Here is a 26,451-nt window from a genome sequence, read left to right as displayed (position 1 = left end):
GCGTGTCGCTGCCAGGAAGCTTCTACATTTGCCGGTGACAGGCCAATAAAAGCGGGAAGCCACAATATGACCTGTAGATCGGCAGGCTGTAGGCATTCCTGTTCGTCTGTATAGATTGTTTAATGGCTCGGCAGTCACTTGCAACGATCGTTACGCGTTGCTTAATTCTGAGGATGGTGAGCATCTTCATAGGTGATATGCACATCTTGTTGCAATAGTTTAGTTTTTAGTATGTGATTGCATGGCGATTCCTACTCCACAATCTACTACTTAATTAGGTAAAAAAAACTGATCTTCTTCTCAGGAGGTTGTCAAAGCGTGAAAACTTGGGCATTGTTGCCTGTCACCTCGACTTACACCAGTACGCACTCAGGAGAAGAGGTGTTGCGATATCAAAACTCATTTGGGCCTTTTAAAATTTATCTCTCGAATCAAATAACCCACTAACTTTTAGCCGTCTACATTGCCTGATTAGGCTCAGAAAATGGTAGAATGAGTTCGACGGAAAGGAGATTGGGAGATTACGAGAGCGCTACTTTGATACATGTTTCGTGATCGGTGCAACGTTTTTTATTCTTGTTTTGCAGTTAGCCAAATATTCGCACTTTGTGTTACGTTTTGTTCCGGTTTCTGTATATGCATGCGGAAGAAATGAAATGAAGGGAAATAGAAACGAAGTTTACTTTGACGTTATGTGGAGAACATTTGAATTGTGACTTTTCGTGAAAGAACTAAGTTTAGGCACAGGAGCGGCTGGGACGGGCTCCTTGTAATTTTGGTTTTATTTCACCAGAATGTGGTATCAACTTAGCTCCGAACGTGACTTTACTATTTTTTGTACATATACTTTATTATTCTTGCACCTCATTTGAGACGCTTACCAGCAAGTGCGCGCATTGAAGGTTGCTCCGCATCATGTTTTTGTTGACATCTGCACGGGAAATGAAGCCACTGGAAGCAACGGGCCCCCTTAAAACCCTCGTATATTGCCCCTAAGCTAGGCCTTCCTTCTCGCCTAACTGCTCACTTATCGTATCTTCTGCAACTTTGCATGCCTGGCTTTATTCATGCTAGAGCAAACATGGTACGCATACAGAAACTCTGATAAGTAAAAAAAAAAAAAAAATAGCAGGTGAACGCATGTGTTATGGCGCCAGAGTAAAAAGGCGAACGGACGTATTCAAAATCAAAACGACGTTTCCCCCACGTATGGCCTATCGATCTGTATTAGGTTACCGAACATGCGTTTGGTTAGATCGTTCACGTCGAAACGTTATTCGCGATGTTTAAGCGTACGATGTAACGTGCAACGAATAGAGCGTGTGTTCTGATACGCCATGCAATGTTCGCACTTCATTCTATCCTTAGAGGGCTACGCGCAGTTACAGCAGAAAAATGTGCGCCTGAGGCACAGGCAACGAAGGCGCACAATTACGGCTGAGCGGAGCGTACGATCGCCAGCGCTCAATTAGCACCCGCCGTGGTTGCGCAGTTGCTATGGTGTTGGGCTGCTAAGCACGCGGTCGCGGGATTGAATCCCGGCCACGGCGACCGCGCTTCGGTGGCGGCGAAATGCGGAAACACCCGTGTACGCCATAATCGTAGACACAGGTGCGAACAAAATCAACCATAGAAATAGCTGAATGTTCGTGTTTTACCGACAACGTTGCTTAAACTAGTTGCTCGGCGTGCAGCACGTTCTTCAAGGCATATAACTATGGTAAATATATAAATATCAGCCATTTACATTGACTGATTAGGCTCAGAAAATGAGAGAATGAGTTTGACGGGAAGGAGATGGAGAGATTATGAGAGCGCTATTTTGATACATGCTTCGTGATCGGTGCGACATTTTTTATTCTCGTTTTGCACTTAGCCAAATATTCTCACTTTGTTTTACTTTTTGTATATATTTAGGTGCACGTTAAACAACCCCAGATGATCAAAATTACTCCGCAGCCCCCCCCCCCCCCCCCCCCTTACGGCGTGCCTGAAAATCAAATGGTTGTTTTGGCACGTAAAACCCCATAATTTAATTAAATATTTTTAACCGCTCAGTTGGCGAGACCGAAGCGAAGTGGACACAAAAGAGTCCTCAACATCGATTGACGTCCATCGCCAAGCGCGAAAGAAAGAATCCGACCCCATTTGCGCGTTGGTCTGACGAAGGCCTCTTTCCTGGGGCACCCTCACACTTCTGCTCACCCTTGGAACGAACGATCTGGCTATATTTCGATTAGCCTTACTCGGGCGCGTTGTGCTCGCGGTAGCCGTCACTGAGCGCCCGGTCGTGGAATGGTCGTCGTCGTCATCCCTTGCACGGGTTCAGCGTCCTCGCTGGTTGCACCTCCTTCGCTAATAGACGCCCATCGTAGGCTCGTCTTTCATTCCGCACTCCCCTGCAATCTCTTGGCGCCGCGCAGGATGTCTCGTACCAGCTCATGTCTCTCTGGTATTCGATTGGCCCGTGCCTGTGCAGCCCGCACTGTTCCCGATAGTGATTTATTTTCGCCTAGTGCGCCCTGTACGCTGGTGTCTTCTCGCTATCCAGTGTCTTCGCGTCGCCTGGCCATTTAGAAGTGTCGGCATCTTGAAAGGGAATGTTGAGAGCACCCCGAATCTATCGGTTTCTGTAGACATTCTGAATGGAGACGACGGTTGCCGAATTTCATGCGTATTATCTTTGCCGGAGCCGGAATAGCACCAGAAGAGATATAGTGAAAAGTACGTTTACTGGACACGGGTGGGCTCACAGAATTAAGAAAAGTTCACGCCCTTTGGGGTGCATATTTGCTACACAACAATATTTTCCTTTTTTGAAAACGCTGCGCTCGTTACTTTCCTGTCGAGAAGGCTCTATCATGCTGATAACGCGCATGCCGTTCGTGACTTTGAAGTACCGGGCTCGCAGCGTTAAAGAAAGGAAATGCGGGCAAGACAGATTACGATTATTGTTGTGTTGCAAATACACACACCAGAGGGTGGAACTGTTTTTAGAGTGTATGGTTCTCGGCGGTTTTTTTTTTTTTTTCGTGCACCATAGTTCTCCTCGCGACTTCTTCGTATGACATGCGTAAATCGAGAAGAAAGGGGGTTAACCGAGGTGCCCGATTTGAAAGGGTGTTAACCGAGGTGCCCGATTCTGTGAGTGGTGGCGCAGGCTAACACTCCCAGGGTTCTACAAAAGGACGTTCCACGTCCGCCGCCAAGGTCTGTGAGTGGTGGCGCTGGCTAACACTCCAAGGGTTCTACACTAAGCACAATTTTCCCTATGTTGTCCTTGGTGTCAGTGTTTGTTGGCTTCTGATGATACACCTAAATCGAGGTTGATTAATATGTAGGAGGTGGCATCGAAGCCGCCCCGCAATTTGAGAAGTCCATGGTGGACAAGTCCATGGGTGTTGTTGTTGCTGCTATTGTGGAAGGCTCTTTTGTAGGGATAGGGGACTGAGGGCTGTGAAGCAACGTCTTTCCTTCCAAGTCAAACTGCTGGAATAATGGCGTAATCACTTCTGGGCATGGACTTCTCCATGCGGTACGAGACTTCATGTTACTGAAAGGCAGGCGTGCAACCGCACGGACGCAAGAAGAAAAGAAAAAGAACAACATTGTTGAACTTTCAAGGGTTCAGCTGTCGGGAAGACGATTTGTCGTAGCTTCATAACGTCACGCTACAATGTAGTGCAACTACAGGCCGACTGGTGAAGAGAGAATGACGTGCTATTATCTGTGGCAGCATGCTAACCACGACAGACGAGTCCTTGCGCTTAGCAATGGAATACTACAGCCAACAAGCCATAGCTGCACGTACGAGCCTGTGGCGCTGCACATAAGAAAGCAACGCAAAGAGTTCAGGGCTACCGGTTAATTATGCGAGATGATTGCGTAACCTGGCGAGAATTGTCCTGCACACCTCTCGCATATCGAGAGAGTGATACAAACGCTGACGACGAACACGAACAACAACACAGCACTCGTTTTATTGCGCAGTGTACAAAACGCGTGCCGTCGCTCGCTCGGTTGAACATTCCACGTATAGGTGAGTGATTGCCCTCCTTTTTTTACTCACTTTCTCGGGCACACAAATGGGAGGAAGGGAGCCAAACAAGCTCAGCGCGGCCAGAAGCAGATTAATGCGGTGCACGCGACTGACGACAGCTTTCGAGCGTACGCTGCGCGCAGAGACATATCTGGAAGACGCTTTCAGAAAGGGTGCCAGCTGAAGCAGGTATACGCGCAAAAGAACGAACAAAAGAATGCACAAGGAGGCAACAATTTTCAAGCTCTCGAGGCACGCAAGAAGCGCTTAGAACTGCTTTTTCGGCACACTCGGCGCAGCCTCTGATCTCGTTTTGGTTTCGCCCGAGTTGTGGCGTTTCGCTCTGTTATGATCTTTGCTCTCTCTTGGTTCATTCAATTTTCTTGTTCGTCGGCGGCGCGTGGAGAGAAGGGAATCAGTCGCTTGGGAGATCGCGTCCTCGCGCCGGATTTCGCAGTTGAATCGCGTTATTCCTCCCCTTACATCGCTCCCCGAGGTCGCGGCACTTGAGAGTGAGACAAGCGCTGCGCGGCGTCGTCCTCTTGTGCTCGGCTTTCAATCGCGTCCGCGACCCCGCGGGGCGCGGTCGATAACCGGCTTCCTCGCCGGGCGGAGACGCACGCGCCTCGGAAACCTGTTGTGCGCCGGGCACGGGTAAAAAGAAGAAAAGGATTCCGAGCACGTTCTTCAATTTAGAAACGGAAAATAAAAGAGTGCGAGAGAAGAGAGAGAAAAAAAATCCGGCGAGGCCGTGATGTGTGCACTTTAGTAGATCTACGACGTTACTGCGAGGCGTTTCCGTGCTTACGGTCCGACTTATTTGCCCCGCTTTTCTTACAACCTTCCGCGCTCCCGCTTGAACGCGGACGCGGCGGCGAACTCGGGTCGCGAACACAAAAACGCCGACCGTGTGCGCGGGTAGGGGAAGCATTCGACGTGCAGAACCTAGTGCGGCCGTTCGATAGCGGCCGTTTTCAATGGCCTTCGCTTATCTTCTGTCTTCACTTACTTTTTGGGTCTCTGAAGAAGCACTCGACCTAGCTGCAGCGCATACAGAAGAAGAGAAGACGAGAAGCACGAAAGAAAGTGGAGGGCGGTGTGAGAGGAGGGGGTACTGTTGTGAGGAACGCGAAGAAACGAGCGCTGTCATGCGACCGGACAGAAACTACTTGTGCCTTGTCAAAACATCGTGTTGCGCCTTCGGACGCGACGTCGTTTCCAGCAGTTCTCGAGTCTCTCCAACGGGAAACACACCTTTGGTGCGAGCTTATAAAAGCAGTCTATTCGGAAATCGCTTCTAGCGCTTTAGATGACATGCCCGTCCGAAGACTGTACGCTACATTCCTTCTTCCAGAATTTTTCTAGTGTTGTCGTTTTATTTTATTCGAGTGTAATAACGAACTTTTGAGGTAGGCAGCATAAAACGCCATGTGCAGTGTTCTCGTGGATGACAGGCGGTGAAGTAGTCAAACTTTGCGAAACTTGAACTTGTCTGACCAAAATACCGAGCGCCCCTGAGTAGGGCAATGAGTGCTGGCAAAATAGTTATTTTCCTTATAAATTATAGGAACTGCGTGCATGTGCCATTTACAGAGCGGAAGAGGGAATTAAAAATAAACAGTGATTAATTATTGTTTTTCACGGCTCTGTGCGGATTAAAATCAGCTTGTGGTCTTCTTCACAGCTTATATACAGAAACTTAAATTCACTACGTCGTCTTAGTCAGTCCGTTTCATCATCAAAATCAGACTAAGCGTTTGCAGCGAGCTTCTTCGAAACGACTCCGCCGAGTTAGGAATGATATCAAACGAAGTGACATTTATGACATCGTATCGTAGAAGTAGCGCCGAAGCGCCGCGGTCCACTGGTTGTGGTAAACACTGTGCACAGCTGTGTGGCGACAGGAGAATAAAAGTCGATCGACTTGATTTCACCATCACGTTCTGCGGAACTTTGCAAACAAGATTATTGCTCCCTATTTGTCGCAGATACCACAGGGAACTCACAAGCGCTTCAATCGTGGATGCAACAAGAGCCCCCTACGACGTCAGTATGGGACAGGCCCTGAGCGGCCGCTCGCATTAATCGGGAAAAGATGTCTCGTCAGTCAGCACAAAACGTCGCACTGAACAAAAGACTACATGAAATGCGAAGCACAACCTAATTTCTCGGCGACGCAGGTGCGAACGGTGCTTTTTCTCACACGACCATTGTTGGCGCAACAACACGTAGTTAAGACGGGGCGAGCACGAATAGCTTCAGTGCTCTAGAACACAAACTGACACTGAACAGTGAGTGCGGCATTGTATGGAAAACACAGCGGGGCAGCTCCTCGGCGTCACGCAGTGGAACAGCACATTCGTTGGCGCGACGTTCGTAGCCACAACGCAGACCGGTTTGCTGACGGCGCTGACCACGCGGTGAAAACGAGGCGAGCACGCCCTGCGTAGCGTCCGCGCGGCTCGAAGGCCGGCAAGGCCACGGTCAGAGGCGAGTGACGGCGGCGAAGGCGAGCAGCAGGACAGCGGCGGGCACGACCACTCAACTGGCAGCGTGCGACGACGTGGAGTTTGCGAAGAGCAGCGGGTACAGCAGCTGGTGTCCCATGTCCCAAGTGTAGATGGCGCCGTCGCTCGGGTTGTAGCTCACCATGGAGGTGTTGCGGAACGGGTTGCTGAAGTTGAGCGCCAGCTCGAGCGCCTCTTCCTCGTAGAGGTCGAACGCGAACGCGATGCGCGTGGTCGCTTCGCTGACGCTGTTCACCGCGTACAGGACGCCGCACACGATGAACATCTCGCCCACGGTGCGGTGGTCGAGCGTGAGGTTCCAGACGCGCTCGGCCTGCATGGCACGCTCGTGGAACTTGACGACGAGCGTGTTGTTGGTGCTGCTGCTGGCGTAGACGACCCAGAGGCCGTTCTCGTCGGCCAGGATGTCCATGGCGTTGTGCTGCGTCGCGTACAGCAGCCGACTGCTGGAGAAGTCGCGCGAGAGTGACAGCGCCGCGGTCGACTTGTTGCCCAGGTCGAAGCGCACGATGCTGTCGGTGTTCTCGTGGTGGTAGAAGAGCGAGTTGTTGTACACCACTTGCGCGTTGCCGCGAAATGCGTACGGCAGCGAGTAGCGGCGCGTGAAGTGGCCGTCCACGTACTCCAGCAGCGTGGTGCGGTCGCCGTCCAGCGTCACCCAGAACTTGCTGGCGTCGAAGGCGCGCTTGAACGAGTCGCGCATCCAGGCGCCCCACGAGGCGTTGTTGTGGCGGAACAGCACCGGCTTGCCCACCTTGACCAGGTAGCGGCGCTTCGCACGGCATTCTACGCTCGTCGTAACACCACCGGTAAAGAAAGAGAGAGAGAAAAAAAAGGTGTCACATTTCAGAAGAGAAAATAGGTTCGGAACAACAGAGCTCCCAGCGTTCCCTGCAGAATAGAAACTACGTGATACGAATAGAAATTCATTCACTTGCGCTTGCAGGTTCTTTCTAGAGAATAACTTTTCTGCTTCATGTAAACTATTTCGCACCGCCCTTTACATTTTTTTACCGTTGCCAGTAATCGTTTCTTCTGCGGTTCCCAACAAGAAACACGTTAACACCATTTTAGTTTCAGCAGTAACAAACAAAATTATACACCACATATATAGCGTAGAAAATACACATAACAGGCATACATGAAAACAAGACAATTTTTAGTGTCAGAACATCCAGTGAAAGAAGTATGCTGCGTATTGCTTATTTCTAACCGGAATGGCCCGCAGTCCTAGGGCGGGTAATTGTGTAGCATGTAAATGTTCAGGAGGCACATAATTTTGATTCGACGTTAACAAGAAAACAACAAATGTACTTGTTCACCTGTATCACGCGGCTTCAGCGGGAGCCAGTGGGACCTATTGTAGACTGTTTCTATGCTTTCAACATTGAAGAGGCCAGGTTTTCCTGCTGTAAAACGTGAAAATGCAGCATAATAACAAAGTTAGCATAGTCAAAGAAGAGAGCATGACAAAAAAAAAAATGCCATATTTTAATGTACCAGTTCACATAAATTTCACAGTTCTCGCTTCAGATATAAACATGTCTGGTTTTGATTACAGTAGCTAAACATGCAGAACTCGATGCAAGTTTTTCCCGGTACAACAATGAACTGTGCCTCAATGTTCTTCGAAAGTGTTAGTCAAAGCGACAGCGCAACATTAAACCATCTAAATCGCGACAACAAAGACGCTGCCGTAGCGTTACCTCCTCCCAACGCTTTTGACGATCGTATGCAGTGACAGTCGTCACATCCGCTGCTCGGTCTGTCGGCATGTTTCCACCGTTGAGCGCCCGACTCCGTTAATGGATATGGCGGCGCGTCCCTTCGCAGCCGCAACAAGACAGTGAATTGTTGCGTCGCATATTTGTCCTCTCTACTTTGCATTCTTGCATTGCTGAGCGCTGGGACGCACCTGCGAAATCCTGCAGCGTTTACGTCGCTGATTGCTAGCACATACGTTAACATACGATGAATATGGCGCTGACTTCGGGGCCTTATTCGCCGAATGTACGGGTTAAATGTCTTAAAATGTAACTTGGCACGGACTACAATTTATCTATTCCTCTCCCTTTTCCCTCTACATACAAAGCGCATATGTACTCGCTCCTGTTGTCGCTCTGTGCAGTCACTTGTCTCGGGTGCCTTTGCGTGCGCGACGCTATGTGACGCACCTTTCCTGCTTGGGGAGCACTCGTGCGTCGACGGGCAGTCCGGGCACACGGGGCACTCGGCCTCGACGACACGGGGAGGTGGAGCTGGAAAACGCAGTGCAAAATTCGTCAGTCATAACGAACCTCCTGACAGACTTCGAGCGTGTATGTGTAGGAAGGAAGGAAGGAAGGAAGGAAGGAAGGAAGGAAGGAAGGAAGGAAGGAAGGAAGGAAGGAAGGAAGGGGAAGGAAGGAAGGAAGGAAGGAAGGAAGGAAAACAAGTGGTGAAAGGCAGCGAGGTTAACTAGACGAAGTGTTCGGTTGGCTACTCTGCGTATGTGTGTGGAGGAGGAAAGGGAGTGAAGGGGGGGGGGGCATGTGTGCGTGCAAACGCGCGCGCGTTAATAGAGAGTTTTGTTTAGGGGACGCAAGCGGCTTGCGTACGCAGGAACATAGGGGCGACGGTACTGCGCATGCGCAGAGTCAGACGTAGGGGTCTACGCATGCGCAGTAGTGTGGCCCCTAGCTCTTGCATACGTAAGCCGCTTGCGTTCCCTAAACTAAAACTCTCTAACATGTGGAGATTCATTAGCGGTGAAGGGCTGGCGACGAACACTTTCAGCCTTATTTTTGTTAGCGTAAGTGAACTGGTGCATCAACTATATAATTTGCTTTAATGGAGAAATGCGATTTTAATGTTACTGCGTGGGTGAATATAAAATGACTGCGTCAAGTGTTCAAAGGGCAGCGAGTAAAAAAAAAAAATACACGCACACATGCACAAACGCATACACAAAGAGAAAAAAATTCTGCAGATCCTATGCACTGTGGGAATCGATGTAAGCGAGGCTTTCCGTGATGAATGCTTTGGTTGAATATAATTAGTGGTGATGTTGACGGCTAAAGCTTAATTTCTTCAACGTTTAGTCTAACACGTGAGTGGTGAGTTGATGTTAAACGTTACCTTGCGTGCATCACTGCTGTTTGTCTGCGTAGTACACAGCGCACACAGGAAGAGGTGTTTTATTGAGACGTTGTTGAGCGCCATATTTCATAACCTCCAGAGGGTTGAGCACAGTCATTGCCTCACATGGCACATCGCATGGTGGCAGAAGCATTAAACTTGAATTAGATTATCGGGCTGTACGTGTCAAAACCACAATCGAATAATGAGGCACACCGTAGTGGCGGACTCAGGATTAATTTTGACACCGTGATGTTCTTTAACGTGTCCCAAAATCTCAGTGCGCGCTCGTTTTTTATTTCGCCCCCGTCGAAATGTGGCTGCCGCGGTTGGGATCAAATCCACGGCCTCTAGCAATGCCATATCAGCAAAGCTGCTGCGGCGGGCACAGAAATGTTCATTTGACAGTCGACCGCTTCCGTATTGTCGCCTGGACCCTGCGGTGCGCTTTAAGTAACGCGGCTCTACTTCTGCACGCCCTGAGTAGTTTGTCCGCTTGACATATTTGCATGGTGTTTATTTTTCAGAAATAGCAGCAACGAACTGTACCGTGCCTTGATCTTAAGCTTATCCAGTTTCCCCGCAACCGCCATCGTATTGTAGTACCGTTTCCTTGCCTTCTCACGTCCCCTCCCTCACCCCTCTCTTGTATTGAAACTGCCTATTCTCCTCCCTCCTTCCTACAGTTATATCTACGTCGCTTCTGGACTTGCACGTTAACTTATTGTTAACTAAGACCAGCATGAGACGACGATGGAGTAGAGACGAATAGTAGCAATGTTCACTCATGTTATAGCTAACTTCCAGAGGATGTGTACGTGGCATGAAATGACGAGGGATATTTTCTAAACGAAGCAAATGTATACAACATTTATTATGTATACTGTATCTTGATTGGTTCGTTTTGTCGCGCTTTTTCTTTATCTTCACATTCGATGATGGCACGTCTGGATGATGATGCTACTTCGTGGAGCCAGCACACAGGCCCTTGTGTGCTGTTGTACGTGACGCAATTGAACAGTTTCACGTTTGGTAGACCTTGTACGTAGACGTAGTCAATGACGCTGTCTCCTCTCGATGCGAACCATTTTTAACCGTGATCAACCGTACTCCGGCGGTGGCTGCGTATGGTGAGGCCGCGCGGGCCCTATCTTCAAGGCAATCTGCGATGGGGACACAGTGCTCCGGATGCTGATAGCTTTGTGTGCGCTGTGTTCTTGCCACTTAGTTCGCACCGAAGTGAGAGGCAGCACGAAGGCCAATTCGTTAGCTGCTGCGGGTCCTACCTTGAAAGCGATCGTCTTACGTGACGGACGGACGGACGGACGGACGGACGGGCGGACGGCTTTTCTCGTTGGGTAGGCATAGAAATGCTTACGCATTTAAAAGCTTTCTTTCAGAATGTAAGGGGCGCGCCTCTGAAACTCCTGACCCTGGGCGCGTGCATGCGTACGCTACGAGGCTCCTTCCTCGCTTTCCGCACAGCTGGCTTCTTTACAAGAAGAGCCTCTGTGTGGGGAAGCCCGCTTTCGTAAGCGTAGTCGTAGGTGAAGACATCAGCTAGATACATTGTAAATTTTACACTGAATTCCTAGACCAGAGATAAACCGTGTGCACCATCAGGCCATCTAGCACTGGGCAGGCCCACAGTTTCGAAACCGAAGTTTGTTGGGCAAGCCTTATGCTCACCATGTCCGTAGAGAGTATAACTAGTTTCCTCAGTCGCTGGCGGCATCTTAGATGGGTCCAGTTCTGAAACAAACAAACACACACACACAAACATTTTTACTTAGCTTTTCGTCAATCAACTGCTTCTTCAAGCTAACAAATATGTCTGCAATCGCGTAGCATGAGTGCATTGCTAGAACTGTCAACAATCTGCGTGTTTAAAAGCATAGCCGTATTTTTTAAATGTTGAGACAAGCTTATACCTAGACACAGTCACTTTACCTTCTCACAGGACGCTCTGGCGTAAATGACATACATGTCAACGCGATGGTTCTTCCTTCGTCTGGCTTACTGGCCGTATGGCACAATGAACTGAGCTGTGCCGTTTGTAAGCTTCTGCGTGTGAAAGCTTTTGTACGTGGTACAGTGCAGAACCCGTGTACACGTTCGTCACAGGCAAATACGGGTGCCGCCATGTTGATATCCGAATTGGTGGTGCACATGCTCTTCTTAATGATGGGCTTTGCGTTACCAATTTAGCGAGCCTGCAAAACACGGAGAGGCGTGTAGAGCTCACGCTCGCAAATGAGAGACAGTAGTACAATATTCGACGCTATAGCAGTTCTTCACCACCAAGTGGTCAGCGCCCAGATCAAGTGACAAGAAACAGCAAGACACAGGAACCGTGCAGTACTCTGCACGTGAGCGTCGCGTGATTTTTTTTGTTCATTTTCTGCAACTTGCCTTCTGCTCTTTCTTTTCAAGCCACGTGAGAGGAACTACTCGAGTGGATGCTTCATTCAACACCCCGGCGATTGTTGTCGTACTGTTTTGTTTGGGATAACCCCTCTTCCCATTCTGCTTAACTCGGATAAAGTTCTCATTCTCATGGATTTTGTAAGCTAGCATTCACCTTTAAAGGTTGCAGACGGTTACCACTCACTGAGTGAAAGATGCGGCGCAACGCCAAGCGGCGTTGTGTAGGATTATGGATTAGATTGTGTAGGATTATGGCACACTCACGGAATACGGTGAGAACGCCGGCAGCATGACCCCGTGCGTTGCGGCTGTCACACTTGTACATGCCGAAGTCCTGCGGCAACACGGGGTCGATGCGGAGCTGCATGCGGCTGGCGTAGGGGCCGGCCTCTTCCTCGCGCAGCGTGTGCCGCGCGCCGGGCTGCACGGCTGTGCCCTGATCGCCGAACAGCCACGCGTTCAAGGCTCGTGGAAACGCCTCGACTAGGCACTCCAGTACTGCGCTCGAGCCGTTGCTTGCGCCCACGGCCCAGTTGTGGATCTTGATCAGCGGTGGGACTGCGAGAGCAAAGCGTTCCGGCAAAGCGCAGAGCGTTTCGCGTGAGCGTCATGTCCAACATTGTTCTAGCTCTCACCATGCTTTTGCCGCGTGTATTATAGATCAGCGATGGAACCCAAACCTCACACAAAGACTTGTCCTAGTTTGCCAGCTGTGCGGAGCTCTATTGATTCAAGCAGAAATCTAGCGCAGGTGTTGCATATTCGCTCATGAGCACATGAGATCCCACAAATGGCGTATGGAGGAAATGCGTCCTGGTGAGAGAAATTACAAGCACCTTCCGCAATTTTAATATACACGTGAGAACTAAAATAGCTTAGGATGCTGACGGAAAGTGTCACCCCGGTATTCAGTCCTGCCTACACCACTGCCTCACGTGTCAAAGCGTAGGCTGCGCACATTGCGACTCACGTATGGCGGAATACAAGAGGTGGTGATAACTGACTCACACAAACAGTCCATCCACATTTCAGACATGGGTGGTATCACGTTGTTCTGAAGTATGTAAGAACTTGACGTCTCGCCGAGACGTTTGTTTTGTTTTGTTTGTCTGTTGATACTGTTAACCCCCGAAGGGTTATTACAGGAATGGAGATACTGTCAATATTTACAATACAATGAAGAATCTTTGATAATGAAGAATAATTAAAACCTGTTCTGTATTTAACTGTGTTTAGTCTGTTTGCACAAGAATGCGCTGGGTAGTCCAGCTTAACGCGTTATCCGCGCGAGTCTCAGATTATGAAGTCACAAAGCACTAGCTCGAGTATGTTAATGAGGTGTGTGTGCAACGACAACACCTATTTTCTCTTAAGCGTCACTAACATCTAGTCAAGCTTTGGATGCAAAGAGAGAAGGAGTGCTTACATGTGACCTCCAGGATGACCTTCTTCATGGCGGGTGGTGGGACGCCGTTGGAGGCGATGCACACGTAGGAGCCCATGTGGTCGCGTGTCGCCCGGCTCACATTAAAGGTGTCGCCCTCCAATGAAGTGACTGCGTGTCGAAATCGGCACTGTGACACTCAGTTCTGAGTGCATTTTTTTTTCAGCAGTCGTCGCGAGAAGTTGCTCTTTTATTTCCAGTGCCACTAAACGCTCACACTGTATTTCAGAAAATGGATGACGGCAAGATTTAAGATAACCGAAAGAAAGCTAACAAATTCATGCGGTCCTGCGCATAAAACGGTAGAAGCAAAGCTCGGTTTCTGCGCACCCTTATTACAAATTAAAATTAAATTATGGGGTTTTACGTGCCAAAACCACTTTCTGATTATGAGGCACGCCGTAGTGGAGGACTCCGGAAATTTTGACCACCAGGGGTTTTTTAACGTGCACCTAAATCTAAGTACACGGGTGTTTTCGCATTTCGCCCCCATCGAAATGCGGCCGCCGTGGCCGGGATTCGATCCCGCGACCTCGTGCTCAGCAGCCTAACACCATAGCCACTGAGCAACCACGGCGGGTCCCTTATTACTGATGCACTGATTGTTGCGCATGCTAAAATCTCCTTAGCGTGGCGCAAGAGCCACTTTGCGTTCCGTATTTTTTCAATCTGTTCAATAAGAAATGGCCCCTTTCTTCTTTTTTTTTTTACACGTTTGACGTTTACCGGCCGCATTAAGCACGCAATGGAAAGTTTCCGTTTGGAAGGACGCAATTCTTCCTTCACACTAGATGATCAAAATAAACTATATATATATATATATATATATATATATATATATATATATATATATATATATATATATATATATATATATATATATATATATATATATATAAGCTTAAAGCTGGGTAATTATTCTTTTTATAGACGTATTGACATAACAGCAGACATTCCTACACGAAAGTCGTCATGCAAGCCGATAACGCGGTAAGTTAAATCAGGAAAGCCGAAGCTCTCATGCGAGGAGGACATCTTGTTGCAATTTATGATATTGACGGAGAGAGTAGCGAGACTTTATCGCTCGCAAGTTCAGAGGAGTCTGTGCGCGGCTCAGTCGCACCTCGAAGATCGCTCTAGAATGTGCTTCTGGAAAAGGGCGTGTGTGAAGTATGCGCTAAAAAGACATTCTTCTTCTTCAGCAGCCTACGCATCAATGACACTAAATGCCAATGCACCTTCAACATCTCGACTTATCTTTTCTACGAGGTCCATTCCCGTACGCATTTATGGTTCGTCTCACAAGCACACTATGAATAATGTGCAATCTACCTTTGAACCATTACGTGAAGTTTCGATCGCACTAGAATTGGATAGCCCTTCATTCTGTGGTCGAAGAAAATCAGTGTTAAAACTACGAAGTAATAAGAAGACTGTTAATTAAGTAAATTAAACTCATGGGTTTTACGTGCCAGAACCACGACATGGTTATGAGACACGCCGTTGTGGTGGACTCCGGATTAACTTTGACCACCTGGGGTTCTTTAACGGGCACCCAATGCGCGGTATACGAACTTTTTTGCTCCTGCAGGTAGAAATGCGGCTGCAGCGGCCATGAAACGAACCCGCGACCTCTTGTTTAGCAGCGCAACGCCATAGCCTATAAGCCTAGGCGGCGGGTGGAGAAAGGTGCTATCCGGCACACACGCGTACTGACCAGATAGTAAAGTTTAACAAATTTAAAACAGAAGCATCTGTAGAAGTTCTCCGTCTGTGACGTCAAGTTGTGTAAAACGTCACGTGTAATATATCTGTTCCTCTGTCGGTGCCTATATTTATTATTTGTGTGTGTTTGTGTATTTGCGCGCGCGTTTTAGCGGTTGTTTGTTAATGAAGCTATGTGGCGTCCTCGTTGACACAGCCTTCATCATTTAGCATCATGTACATTATGCCGCGTTTGTTTCTCCTGACCACAGTACTGCATCTGCAAAACTGTAGCGCGTTTCTCTTGCATGACCTCGTTACTCTTTCGTTGTTACTTTTATTCTTTGGACCCATCATTGTTTTCCTACCATACCAGTCACTTATTTCAATAGATTAATGAAGTAGATATAAATTCGTCTAATTTTGCCACTTAACACTGCTACCCATTCTAGAGAGACTTATTGTATGAAACAGACACCGTGTCTGTTGCTCCCAGAAGGCAGAAGCTATGCCGTTCGTTCATTGCTCTGGGAGTTGACTGGAGAAACATTCTTGCTGACGTGTGTGAAAGCAGAAAAAAAAAGAAAGCTGCGGCGTGATAAATGATGGATACACACTGACGCGCCTATCATTTATCATGATAAATGGTGTGCCCGAAATATTGAGCATTATGCAAAGCATGCGATACGAAAATTTTGTGTGTACTGAGCATAAACAAATGTGCCAACTGAGCTCCCGCTGTGGCCCTTCCTTCTTGCTCTATGGCTTCCTGAATGTGTAAACTTCTATACAATAAACTGCATTGAAATACAACTCAAGGATACGCCACTCCAATATACGCCGTATAATGTACACATACCGAAAGTAAGGAGGCTTACGTTTGCGAGTGCTAGTAATGTTTCCGCTCTGCAACTTTGTTCCGGTACGAAGGAATTTTCACACAGGAAGGAATACATATTTAGCTCACAGGAAAACATACTTCAATCAATATTTATTTAACCATTTCCCCTGACAGCATCGGATGTCTTTCTTTCTTTCTTTCTTTCTTTCTTTCTTTCTTTCTTTCTTTCTTTCTTTCTTTCTTTCTTTCTTTGGTGTCCAAAGCTCCACAGGATGTGCTAGACGTCCTGTCGTCTTTTGGTAACATGGGGGCTACCTAGACAGGAAGCTTTACTTGTGGTAATGTGGTTCGTCTGCAGACAATCCAAAATTCTATTTCTTTGCTAGTAACCAGGTACCGCACGCCTGCCAAATGTCATGGTCATTTAAATTCAAAGTAGGGCCGCTCTTCTCCCTGACTCGTTGTCGCTCTTGTCATTTGAATACTGACTGAACAGGATTTTTTCAGGGTGGTGCGAAAGTGTCCGTTTCGTCCGTAGCGAGATTGTTTAGAAAAAAAAGAAAGAAAAGAAAGAAAGAAGTATGCGAGAATTGGCCGAAACGCAACGTGTGACATACAAGTGCGGGAGCCGCGAAACGAAGCATCGATCCATTAAGTCAAGTTTACCGTCTTTGACCTTTCGTTGCAACCGATGTATAAGGCGAGCTTCTATAAAACAAACCTGTTCGTGCTTTGGGTTGCTGCGATCCATCACCCTGAGTACAATGAGACAGAGCGCGCGCAACAATACGGATCTCAAGAGCACGGCCCAGACTTGATCGGCTGCGCACATTTGCTTTTATTCGTTTTTTTTTTTGTTCGCATGAGAACGATTGATTCTTCGTCAGACCAGCGCCAGCGCTGAGTTTTCCTTTTTCAGTAGGCGGCTATCGGAAGCGCATTCGGCAACTTTGAGTCGCGCTGATGTCGGCAGCGCGCACACTGATTTCCAGAAAGATTACAGCCCAGAAGCCTTTGTATATTTTAGGAATGGGTGGCGGAGGAGGAGTGAAAGGGGAGGGGGGTATTTGCGGTTCTCGCATTTATCGCAAGTCGTTCGTGCTAAGTGAACTAAACCTCGTTACCTAGCATTTACCCCAGAGAGGCGCAATAGTTCCTAACGTGACAGTAACTGGAAGGAGACCATCGAGGCGGCTGAGCATAATATTGCGAAACACAATACAGATTATCACAAATAAGCTAACTGCGACTTAATGCTTGTGACAAAGGACTCGTGAAGTTTGGAATATCTTGAAATGGGGGAGGGGGGGGTTTGAAGAAATTTATTTTGTGGATTCTTCCAAATTGTGGTTTTATACTTTCTTTTATGTATCTGTAATGGTAATAGCTCACCATGGCATGTCGGCCCGAGAATTGTGTATTGTGGAAATAATCAATTTTTTTTAGATATCAATCGATATATCTTAAAACGATGTCCATCATTGTATAAATTATGTATGAGCAATTTATTCAAGATGTCTGCTGTCAAATATAATAGGGACCGGGGCCTTTGTGAAGCCGTTGTAACGACGGGTTTTTGCCGTGTTTGTTGTTTAAGTAAATGATTTAGCACGTAGGAAAATATAGGCCAACGAAGGGCCGGCTATCCCAATAACCAAAAATAGACTCCAGTGACTAAGGAATGCATGAAGAAAAAAACAACAAAACAAACGAAAAAAGGGGGAAAGTCTGAAAGGAAGAATACAGTTGTGCAATATAGAGGAGGTATAGAGCTATACAATATAGAGCACTCTGCATCGGCGACATGCGAGCGTCTATAGTCGCAGTGAATGTTACCGAAATAGTCTCAATCTGCACAGTCACGGCACAAAAATCAAATCACGGTGAAGAAGAAAACACCATAAAAAATGTAGTGCAAGTTTATATAAGCGTGCACAAAGTACTGAGCACATTCACCATGTATTGCCTTTCAAAGAGAATGCATAAAATATCTATCTAGACACGAGTAGATGTGTTATTGTGTCTTTGATGAAATTTATCGGGACCCGACCAGGGACCCTTTCTTCACACGTAGATAAAGGATAGCTGTCCAACCGGTTCGAGCGACTGCGCAGGGTCCCTCGCTGGAGCTCGCAGTGCGGACGCTCGATGAGCAGATGTGTCAGTGACCCACCCGGGAAGTTAAAGAAGGGTGCAAGCAGCAGGCAAGCTCTTCCTGATCCTATCTGTGAAGTAAGTTGTGTACGCCACTCCCAGGCGTAGTCGATGTGCGAGCGTATCAAAGGTGCGAGCAACACGTTCGTTTGTTGCGAAACGCAAGAAGGGTCATTCTTGAATAGGAGAGATGACTTTTCCTGGTCGTCAAACTAAATGGCTTACATAAGTTTGGTCAGTCTAGATTAAAGAAAGAAAAAGCGCTTGGCACTACATATTGGGGCCAAGGTATCCAAGTTACGTTCCGCAGTCGCCAATCTGTCTGCCGCCTCATTCTATTCGATGCTAACATGGCCCAGAATCTACTGAAAAAATACGTTACGGCCGCCAAAGATACAATCTGAAGTACTTTTGAGAATTTGTAAGGTAATAAACAACTGCTACCATAATAGTGAGACAGCATTTCTAGAGCCGTCTTCGAGTCACAGTATCACCCATTTATCGATGCGAAGACTTTCTCCCTTGTCCCCGCAACTGTATATATTTTTTTAAACAAGAATGAATGCTGAAAGAAAGGAATCAATAAATAATGAGTATTAGTGATGGAATAGACAGGCTAAAACATAGTGAATTGAGGACACAGCTGGTAGTTAATTATTAAGGAGCGTTCGATCTGTGTTGCTTCCGAAGTACGTCGTGAGATATGTTATATGTGTTTTCTTTCTCATTTACTTTCTATCAGGGTCTTATCGAGAAATTAAGCCGAATAATTATTTTGAAATAGATTTCTTTTTCGCCAGGATTGAAGGCGTTCCTAGTTTGTATGACCTGAATATCGGCGAAGCAACGTGAAAAAACCGCGAGAAAAGGCAAGGAGGCACGCGTGTTCATGCACGGAGCCCGTTCTGGCGTCCGTGCACCTCGCCTTCTAAAAGGCCCGCGTTTTGCGCATTGCTTCGGCGACCTTAATGAATGCGTAGACTACGTACGGTACCAGGCGCCGAACGGTATGGCGGCCGAGTCGTCCCTACGCCACGTGACTGTGGGCTGCGGCTGACCCGTGGCCGGACAACGCAGGCTGAGCCGCTCGCCCTCCATGAGCAGCACTTGCTGCTGCTCGGACACGTCCACGATGGACGGTGGGACTGCGAGAAAACACGAGCTGGATATCAGGCCATCTGACGTAGCTCTCGAATCCGGTCTGCGCTACATACGTATATTGTGTTCAGGGTCATTGTTGACCACTGCCGAATACGTGGACCGTCAATGATCTGGACACACCGTGCGTGGGGAATGTAGCGTAATGTTCATATTGCACATTGGATAGCCCAGGTAGTGCACAGTCTTTTGCGAGACAGCAAAGGTTACCGTTCTCGTCTGTGGAGTGGGTCAGCAGCTCCTTTGGATTTAAAGTGTGTTGTTAGAATTCGGCATCTGATGAGACAGCCCCCAAGTTCGCTGCCATGACCGGCTACGTCGGTGTACCCGAGTATAGCAATTGGAAGGCATCGACGATAAAAACCATGGTTTTGGATCTCTTGCGAAAGGCTTTAGTCCATATGTGCAAATTATACAAGTACATGACTGTGCGTGTCCCGTACTTCGTAATATGTGCATCAAGTATTTTTTTTTATTTATTTGCATCTAAAATGCTCCCCTTCAATCTAGTCTTCCTTCCCTCTGGAACTAGCTTTGAGTTTGAAGTAGCAGGTATCCTGTGCCAAGACAAACTTCCCAGTTGTAAACAATTTGTTATCTGTCTACCAATAGTGTTGAATTACAAGAAAAGTTACGTCACTGAAGAAATCAGTGCATAGTGACATGTAGAGCATGTGCACTAACTTGTTTAGTGGCTCAGCTTCTCACACACGCTTTGCTCTCAACAGACGTTCCCAAAATACATTTTTACCAATATCAACTCGTGTGCGACATTACAGTATTGGGAGACTAGTAGCAGAGCACAAGAGGCAAAAAGGCGGTGCAAGGCACTACACTGACGCTTCACCGTAATCTTCCCTTGTGCGCTACACCGGGTTCTCAAAATGTTCCAAATTGCTCAGCTGTCGATTATTCTGCTGTATCGGCTGAAATTCCTCCGGAAGCTTATCAAAAAGAGCATCGTCCTTACTGCTTACACCGGCAACATGTCGGTGACGTGAACGGGCCATTTCGCGCAAGACCACCACTTCTGTAACCCAGCGCCAAACGCGTAAAAGAAACAATTTTGGTCATTGTATCCCGCTGCCTACGCCATGTTTGTTTGCAGGAAGTGATTCTCGTTACCCCTTCGCGTTCTCACTGTTCGAAGCATCATAACTGCAGAAATTATACAGTAAGAAAAAAAAAAAGTATATCTTCCCATTGCCTTTTCAATCCACTACAACGCCCCTCCCCCCTCTTCTTTTTTTGAATACCGGGAAGTTCTCTTAAAAGTGCTCTATGCACCTGATCTTTTACTTTGGCAGCCGCGAGTGAGCCAGAGACTGAGTCACTGCAGTTGTTTGATGTAGCACACCTCAATAAAGTAGCGCGGGTCTCGCAAACGTAGCAGTGCCTATGGCGCATATTGTTCAAAGGTTTATAAACGCAGACTGGCGCCTTTTCATTTGCCTTATTGTTTCTTATTAGGCAGCTAGAATTAACTCAGGGATTTTATTATTAGTTTTGTGTGTATGAGAGTTGGCATCACTAGTGTTTCCAACACTCGTCTCAAGCTGTTCCATATGACATTTGCGGGGAGACAGGGTTATAGGAATATAGATAAAAGGGATATATTTTGTTGATGCGTCATTGTAAGGGGCATTATTTTCTCTGCACCAACACAGGAACAATTACAAAGAAACACGTCCACCGACCAAGTAAAGCTTAAAAAGAAAAACAAGACGTTCCGGCTTCCATACAGAAGCCTTGCTCACAATGGGGCGAAAAAGGTTGAAGTGACTTTTTCACCCCATTGTAAACAAGGCTTCCGCATGGAAGCCGAAACGCCTTTTTTTTTTTTAAGTTTGCTTGGTCAGTGTTACGTCTGTCTTTGTCATGTTCCATCCCGACCAGGTGGACTTCCTTTGTACTCTCAATTAAAACGCACGAAAAACTACACACTTACTGAGAAGTTTTGAAGCGTCCGTAACGTTGTGAGAGCTCAATTTCCATGTCGCGATTCCAGGTAGACCTGCAGTGTATAAGATACGGGATACATTTTCTTGGTTAGTTCACTATAGGAATGTTCTGAACACGGTGACCAACAGAAATAACTTTCGAGTTTGCTTTCTAGTTGCAGAAAAAATGATTCTGTTACGTTGTAACTGGTGGGTTCACAAATAACGGTTCACAAAAGCTTGAACCGGTCCCCTTTCGGAAACTTAAAAAAGTAACAAAGAAAACAAATGCATTTATTTTCATCTATGGGCACTGATAATGGAAAATGGTGCGAAAATTATTTCAAAATTTATGAAATGAAGTTGTCAAATTCATTATTCTGTACCAAGAGGGAACCACAAGAATCGCACTGTAGCACACAAAAAGAAAAGAAGAGAGAAGTGAAGGCAGGGAACATAAAGGAATGTACTGGGTTTGCTGCCCTTCAATGGCATAGCGAAGAGGAAATGAAGGTGACTCATGATTGATATTGGAGTTATACGTCACAACTGCCACACAAAGGGTATGAGAGATGCTGTAATGGAGAGGTCCAGCTAAACTGCCCGACTTAAGTTTGACCACTCGAGGCCCTTTATTCCACGCACCCTACTCCTTTGACCAGTGGTTCCTGCTTTCTTTTCTTCTTCCTTTCTTATCTCATATTATTTTGCATTCCGCCTTCATTGGAGAAATGCGGCAGCTGTGGTAGAGAATCGAACCCCATACTTCATGTTCGCCAGCAGAACAACACGAAAATGTGAAGAGAAGAGGACAGAGAAGGAGCGTCCGCACAGACGTGAGTGTTCAGCACGTGTATAGAGGCGATCTTGTGATTTTGAACATGACCCCTGCACACAGTGTCCCACAGTCGATTGTACAGCTTGTTTCGTACAGAGCGAATAGACAATTTATTTAATAGTCCAAGCGAGCCCCTGGACTAAGGGCCTCCATCGACTTTTTCCTAGATCTTAAATAGTGGTTATCTTACTCTCTCTCTTTCAGACATCCAAGCTAGTGCACTCACAAAGAATCTGCTTTATGCTCTAGAACGAACAAGGTTCGCCCTAGGTCATACTGTAAAGCTGTTGCATTAGCCAGCGGCGATTCGTGAAATTCATGTTAAGGCTGATTCAATTCTTGCTAGTGGTGTAGGGTGTTAGTGAATTGTGCTCTGCTGGCCAGCGATGACACAGTGAAAATGAACCACCGACAATAGGTGGCGCGGCACGGCGAAATGCCAAAGGCAAAACATGGCACAGGATATTTAATACCATTAAGAACCGCTAATGTAAAGTGACCTCCCCTTGTTCGTCATCGTGACTTTTTGAGCTGGACGCATATCTAGCGAATGCTTCCTTCTGTCCGCAGCCACGTAAAATATTGATTTCGAGACTTGCCGTAGCAGCTGGGGAAAACCAGCCTGCATAACTCCCTGATAATGTTGACATCCATGTTAAGTTTCGTCATGAAATAACCACTATATTTTCGTGACCCAGTTGTTTTCATTAATTTTCTCTGAATTATGTACACGCTTCTCGCTAACTTCTGTAGTCGGCAATGTCAAGAGATGTGCCCTTACATTACATCTGTAAAATTTCACGGTGTCAAATGATGTACCCGTACATTGTGTATGTCGCCATTCATTCCGACAGTGTTTATTTCGTTCCGCTAATTATTATGTAACGTCACGTTGTTTTGTGTACCTTAGTATACGTCTCATATACTCGTTATCTCTTTCCATTCCTTGTAGTGCTCCCACTTATAAACATATAAATTGTGCAATCCCCCCCCCCCCCCCCTCACACAATACTCCTGCTGGAGCCTGTGAGGTTCTTTAAATAAATAAATAAATAAATAAATAAATAAATAAATAAATAAATAAGTAGAACTGGGTTCTGTGAAAAGAACGCCTGTTCTTCCGGAGGTAGGGCATAGGAGCCAAAAGAACGAAAGCGACACACTAACCACACGATGACTGGCCGCCAACAAGGATCTATGAACGAAACCATAAACTTTATAGCTGGAATATAGCTATTGTGTGACAGCCGACTTAAAGCCAAACCCTATCTTTTAAAGTAAGTCTATCTTTGCCTACCCTCCTAGTTTGGCGGGGTTCCTGCCGCTATTTGCTGTTGTGTAGGCCAGTACCTGGCCGAATATATTTGATGTCGTCATCATCACCATCATAATAATAACCATCAGCCAATGTTTTAGTCCACTGTAGGACAATTACCCCTGTCTTGCGCTTGTGAATTCCCTAATTTCATCACCACACCTAGTTTTCTGCCTTCCTTGACTGCGCTTCCCCTCCCTGGAGTCCATTCTGTACCCCTAATGGTCCACCGATTATCTAGCCTACCCATTACATGCCCTGCTCAGCTCCATTTTTTTCTTTTAATGTCAACTAGAATATCGGCTATCCCCGTTTGCTCTCTGATCCACACCGTTCTCTTCCTGTCTCTTAATGTTACGCCTAAAATTCTTCGTTCCATCGCTCTTTGCGCGGTTCTTAACTTGTTCTCGAGCCTCTCTGTCAGCCCTCAAGTCTCTGCCCCATATGTTAGCACCGGTAGAATGCTCTGATTGTACACCTTCCTTTTCAGTGATAGTGGTAAGCTTCCAGTCAGCATCTGGCAAGGTCTGACGTATGCACTTAAACCCATTTTTATTCTTCTGTAAATTTACTTCTCATGATCAGGGTCTCCTGCGAGTAATTGACCTAGGTAGACATACTCCTTCACATGCTCTAGAGACTGACCGACGATCCTGAACTCATTTTTTTTTTTTTTGCCAGGCTCTTGATAATTATCTTTGTTTCCTGCATATTAAGCTTCAACCCCACTTTTACACTCTCTCTGTTAAGTTCCTCAATTATTTTATTTGTTGTAACTCGTCCCCAGTGTTGCTGAACAGGACAATGTCATCTGCAAACCGAAGGTTGTTGAGATATTCGCCGTTGATTCTCACCCCTAAGCCTTCCCAGCTTAATAGCATGAATACTATAGCAGGCGTAAGCTAACCTGTCTGAAGTTTCTTTTCTTTTTTCCCACAATTTAGTACATATAAATGAGAACGAATACTTGAAAATTCCGAATTGTCACTCTAGTAGAAATAATCACGACAAATGTATACGCCCCTTCCTCCCACGCTATAACACGTTTAAGTATTCATTCTTTCCTTCAGCTATCATAGTCTGGGATGACCTGCCGAATAATATTGTCAATGCTGAATCAGTTGACGCAATTTTCCCATTACTGGACTCTTATTTTGTGTGACTGCGCTAAGCCGCTTGTGTTAGTGCGCAAAGAAAAGCGAAAACAATGCATCGCGCATGCATTTACACGCTCTTCTATTCAAACGAATTTTCCTTTTTCTTCTTTTGTCTTGTCTCTCTTCATATTATCGTTTTCACACAGTGCATAACCTTTTAGTACTCCATTCTTCTTTTATCTTAACAATGTGTAAGAATTCTCATATGCCCACTGATATGTTGAGGTGTTTAGTCCATTTATTGCTTTATTGTTGTTGTCGTCTATGCTTGCAACGTATCATGCTTTTTTCTTTGTTCTTCGTTAACATGAAGTCCTTTTACCTCGTATGCAATCTCCTGTATAGGCCTGCAGTATTCAATAAATAAATAAATAAATAAATAAATAAATAAATAAATAAATAAATAAATAAACCGACTGCCGCTTTTCCCCAGGCCATATTTTGCAACGCTCTTCTAACTTCTTTGCTAGATGCAGAAGGAGCCTCTGGATGCTGTTCATCGCTACTTTGAATAAAGTTTGCATGGCTGTTCTGGGTACTGTACAGGTCAGTATAGAATTATTCTGCTGCTTTTACTATATTATCGAAATTTCTGATGCTATTACCGTGCTTATCTTTCAGTACATACATTTTGCTTTGCCCTATGCCAATATTTCTTCTCACTGATTTCATGCTGCGGCCATGTTTTATTGCGTCCTCAATCTTTTCCACGTTATAATGTCGAATATACCTTATTTTCTTCTTGTTTATCAGTTTTGACAGTTCCGAGAATTCTATCTTATCTCTTTAGTTAGACACTTTCATTATTTGTCGTTTCTTTATTAGCTCCTTTGTTAATTTGGAGAGCTTGCCTACTGGTTGCCTTTGTGCATTGCCTCCAGCTTCAATTGCTGCCACTGAAATCAGCCTAGTTACGATTTCATTAATTACCTTTATGTTACTCACCTTTCTGTTCTAAACGTGCTTATTTGTTTGCTAGCACCAGCCTGAATTCATCTGCTTTTACCCTTACTGCCTCCAGGTTGGCCTGTTTCTTCTTGGCTAATTTTACTATTTCTTTCTGCAAATTGAGAGAAATCCTAAGTCTCATGGAACTATGGTCAGTGCAGTTTACCCTACCTAACACTTATATAACCTGCAGTATGCTGGGATCACCACAGAGTATGATATCTATTTAATTTCTTGCTTCTACATTAGGGCTTTTCCAGGTCCACTTCCTTTTACTGCACTTTCTGAAAAAGATGTTCCATTATTCGGAGCTTATTCCTCTCCGCAAATTCTACCAGCATCTCTCCTCTAGCGTTCCTAGAATCGACGGCGTAGTTGGCAACTGCTTGTTCCCCAGCCAGCTGTTTCCCCACTTTTGCATTGAAATCTCCCATGACTACAGTATACTGAGTTCGCACTTTTCTCATCCCTAATTCAATATCTTCACAAAACTGATCTACTTTATCATCATCGTGACTGGATGTTGGAGCGTAGGCTTGTACTACCTTTAATCTATACCTCTTATCAAGTTTGATTTACACATTTTACGAAAACCTGCAAACGTATTTATCTGTCCTAGAAGATTGGCTGATTTTATTCGTCTGGCTCTAAACGTGAACAAGTGCTTATTGCTTGTATTTTTTCTGGAAACATATATCTCCGTCGTACCAGCTCGATATCATTCCACAAGTAGACGCTGTAAAGTATCTTAATGTTATATATAATAGCTCTCTTTCATGGCGTACTCACATAGGTTGTATTGCAACAAATGGCGTTCTAGCGGCGGAGCGGTGGGATTATA

The 26,451-nt window shown here is 46.1% G+C and overlaps 1 protein-coding gene across 1 annotated transcript in view; it reads right to left on the bottom strand.

Annotated features, from left to right (window-relative positions):
• Window positions 1-3,952: 3,952 nt before the first annotated feature.
• Window positions 3,953-26,451, bottom strand: part of LOC126520045 (uncharacterized) — a 183,606-nt gene continuing 161,107 nt past the window's right edge. Inside the window, exons 7-14 of the mRNA XM_050169216.2 lie at window positions 21,361-21,426; window positions 19,244-19,399; window positions 13,538-13,666; window positions 12,376-12,669; window positions 11,374-11,436; window positions 8,742-8,825; window positions 7,890-7,976; window positions 3,953-7,353 (exon numbers count right to left, since the gene is read on the bottom strand). Of these exons, the coding sequence (XP_050025173.1) occupies window positions 6,581-7,353; window positions 7,890-7,976; window positions 8,742-8,825; window positions 11,374-11,436; window positions 12,376-12,669; window positions 13,538-13,666; window positions 19,244-19,399; window positions 21,361-21,426 (1,652 nt within the window). The 3' untranslated portion in view covers window positions 3,953-6,580. The remainder of the gene's footprint in view (window positions 7,354-7,889; window positions 7,977-8,741; window positions 8,826-11,373; window positions 11,437-12,375; window positions 12,670-13,537; window positions 13,667-19,243; window positions 19,400-21,360; window positions 21,427-26,451) is intronic.

Source organism: Dermacentor andersoni, chromosome 3 (assembly GCF_023375885.2).
Source record: "Dermacentor andersoni chromosome 3, qqDerAnde1_hic_scaffold, whole genome shotgun sequence".
Lineage (NCBI taxonomy): Eukaryota > Metazoa > Arthropoda > Arachnida > Ixodida > Ixodidae > Dermacentor > Dermacentor andersoni.
This window is presented reverse-complemented; position numbering and strand designations above follow the sequence as displayed.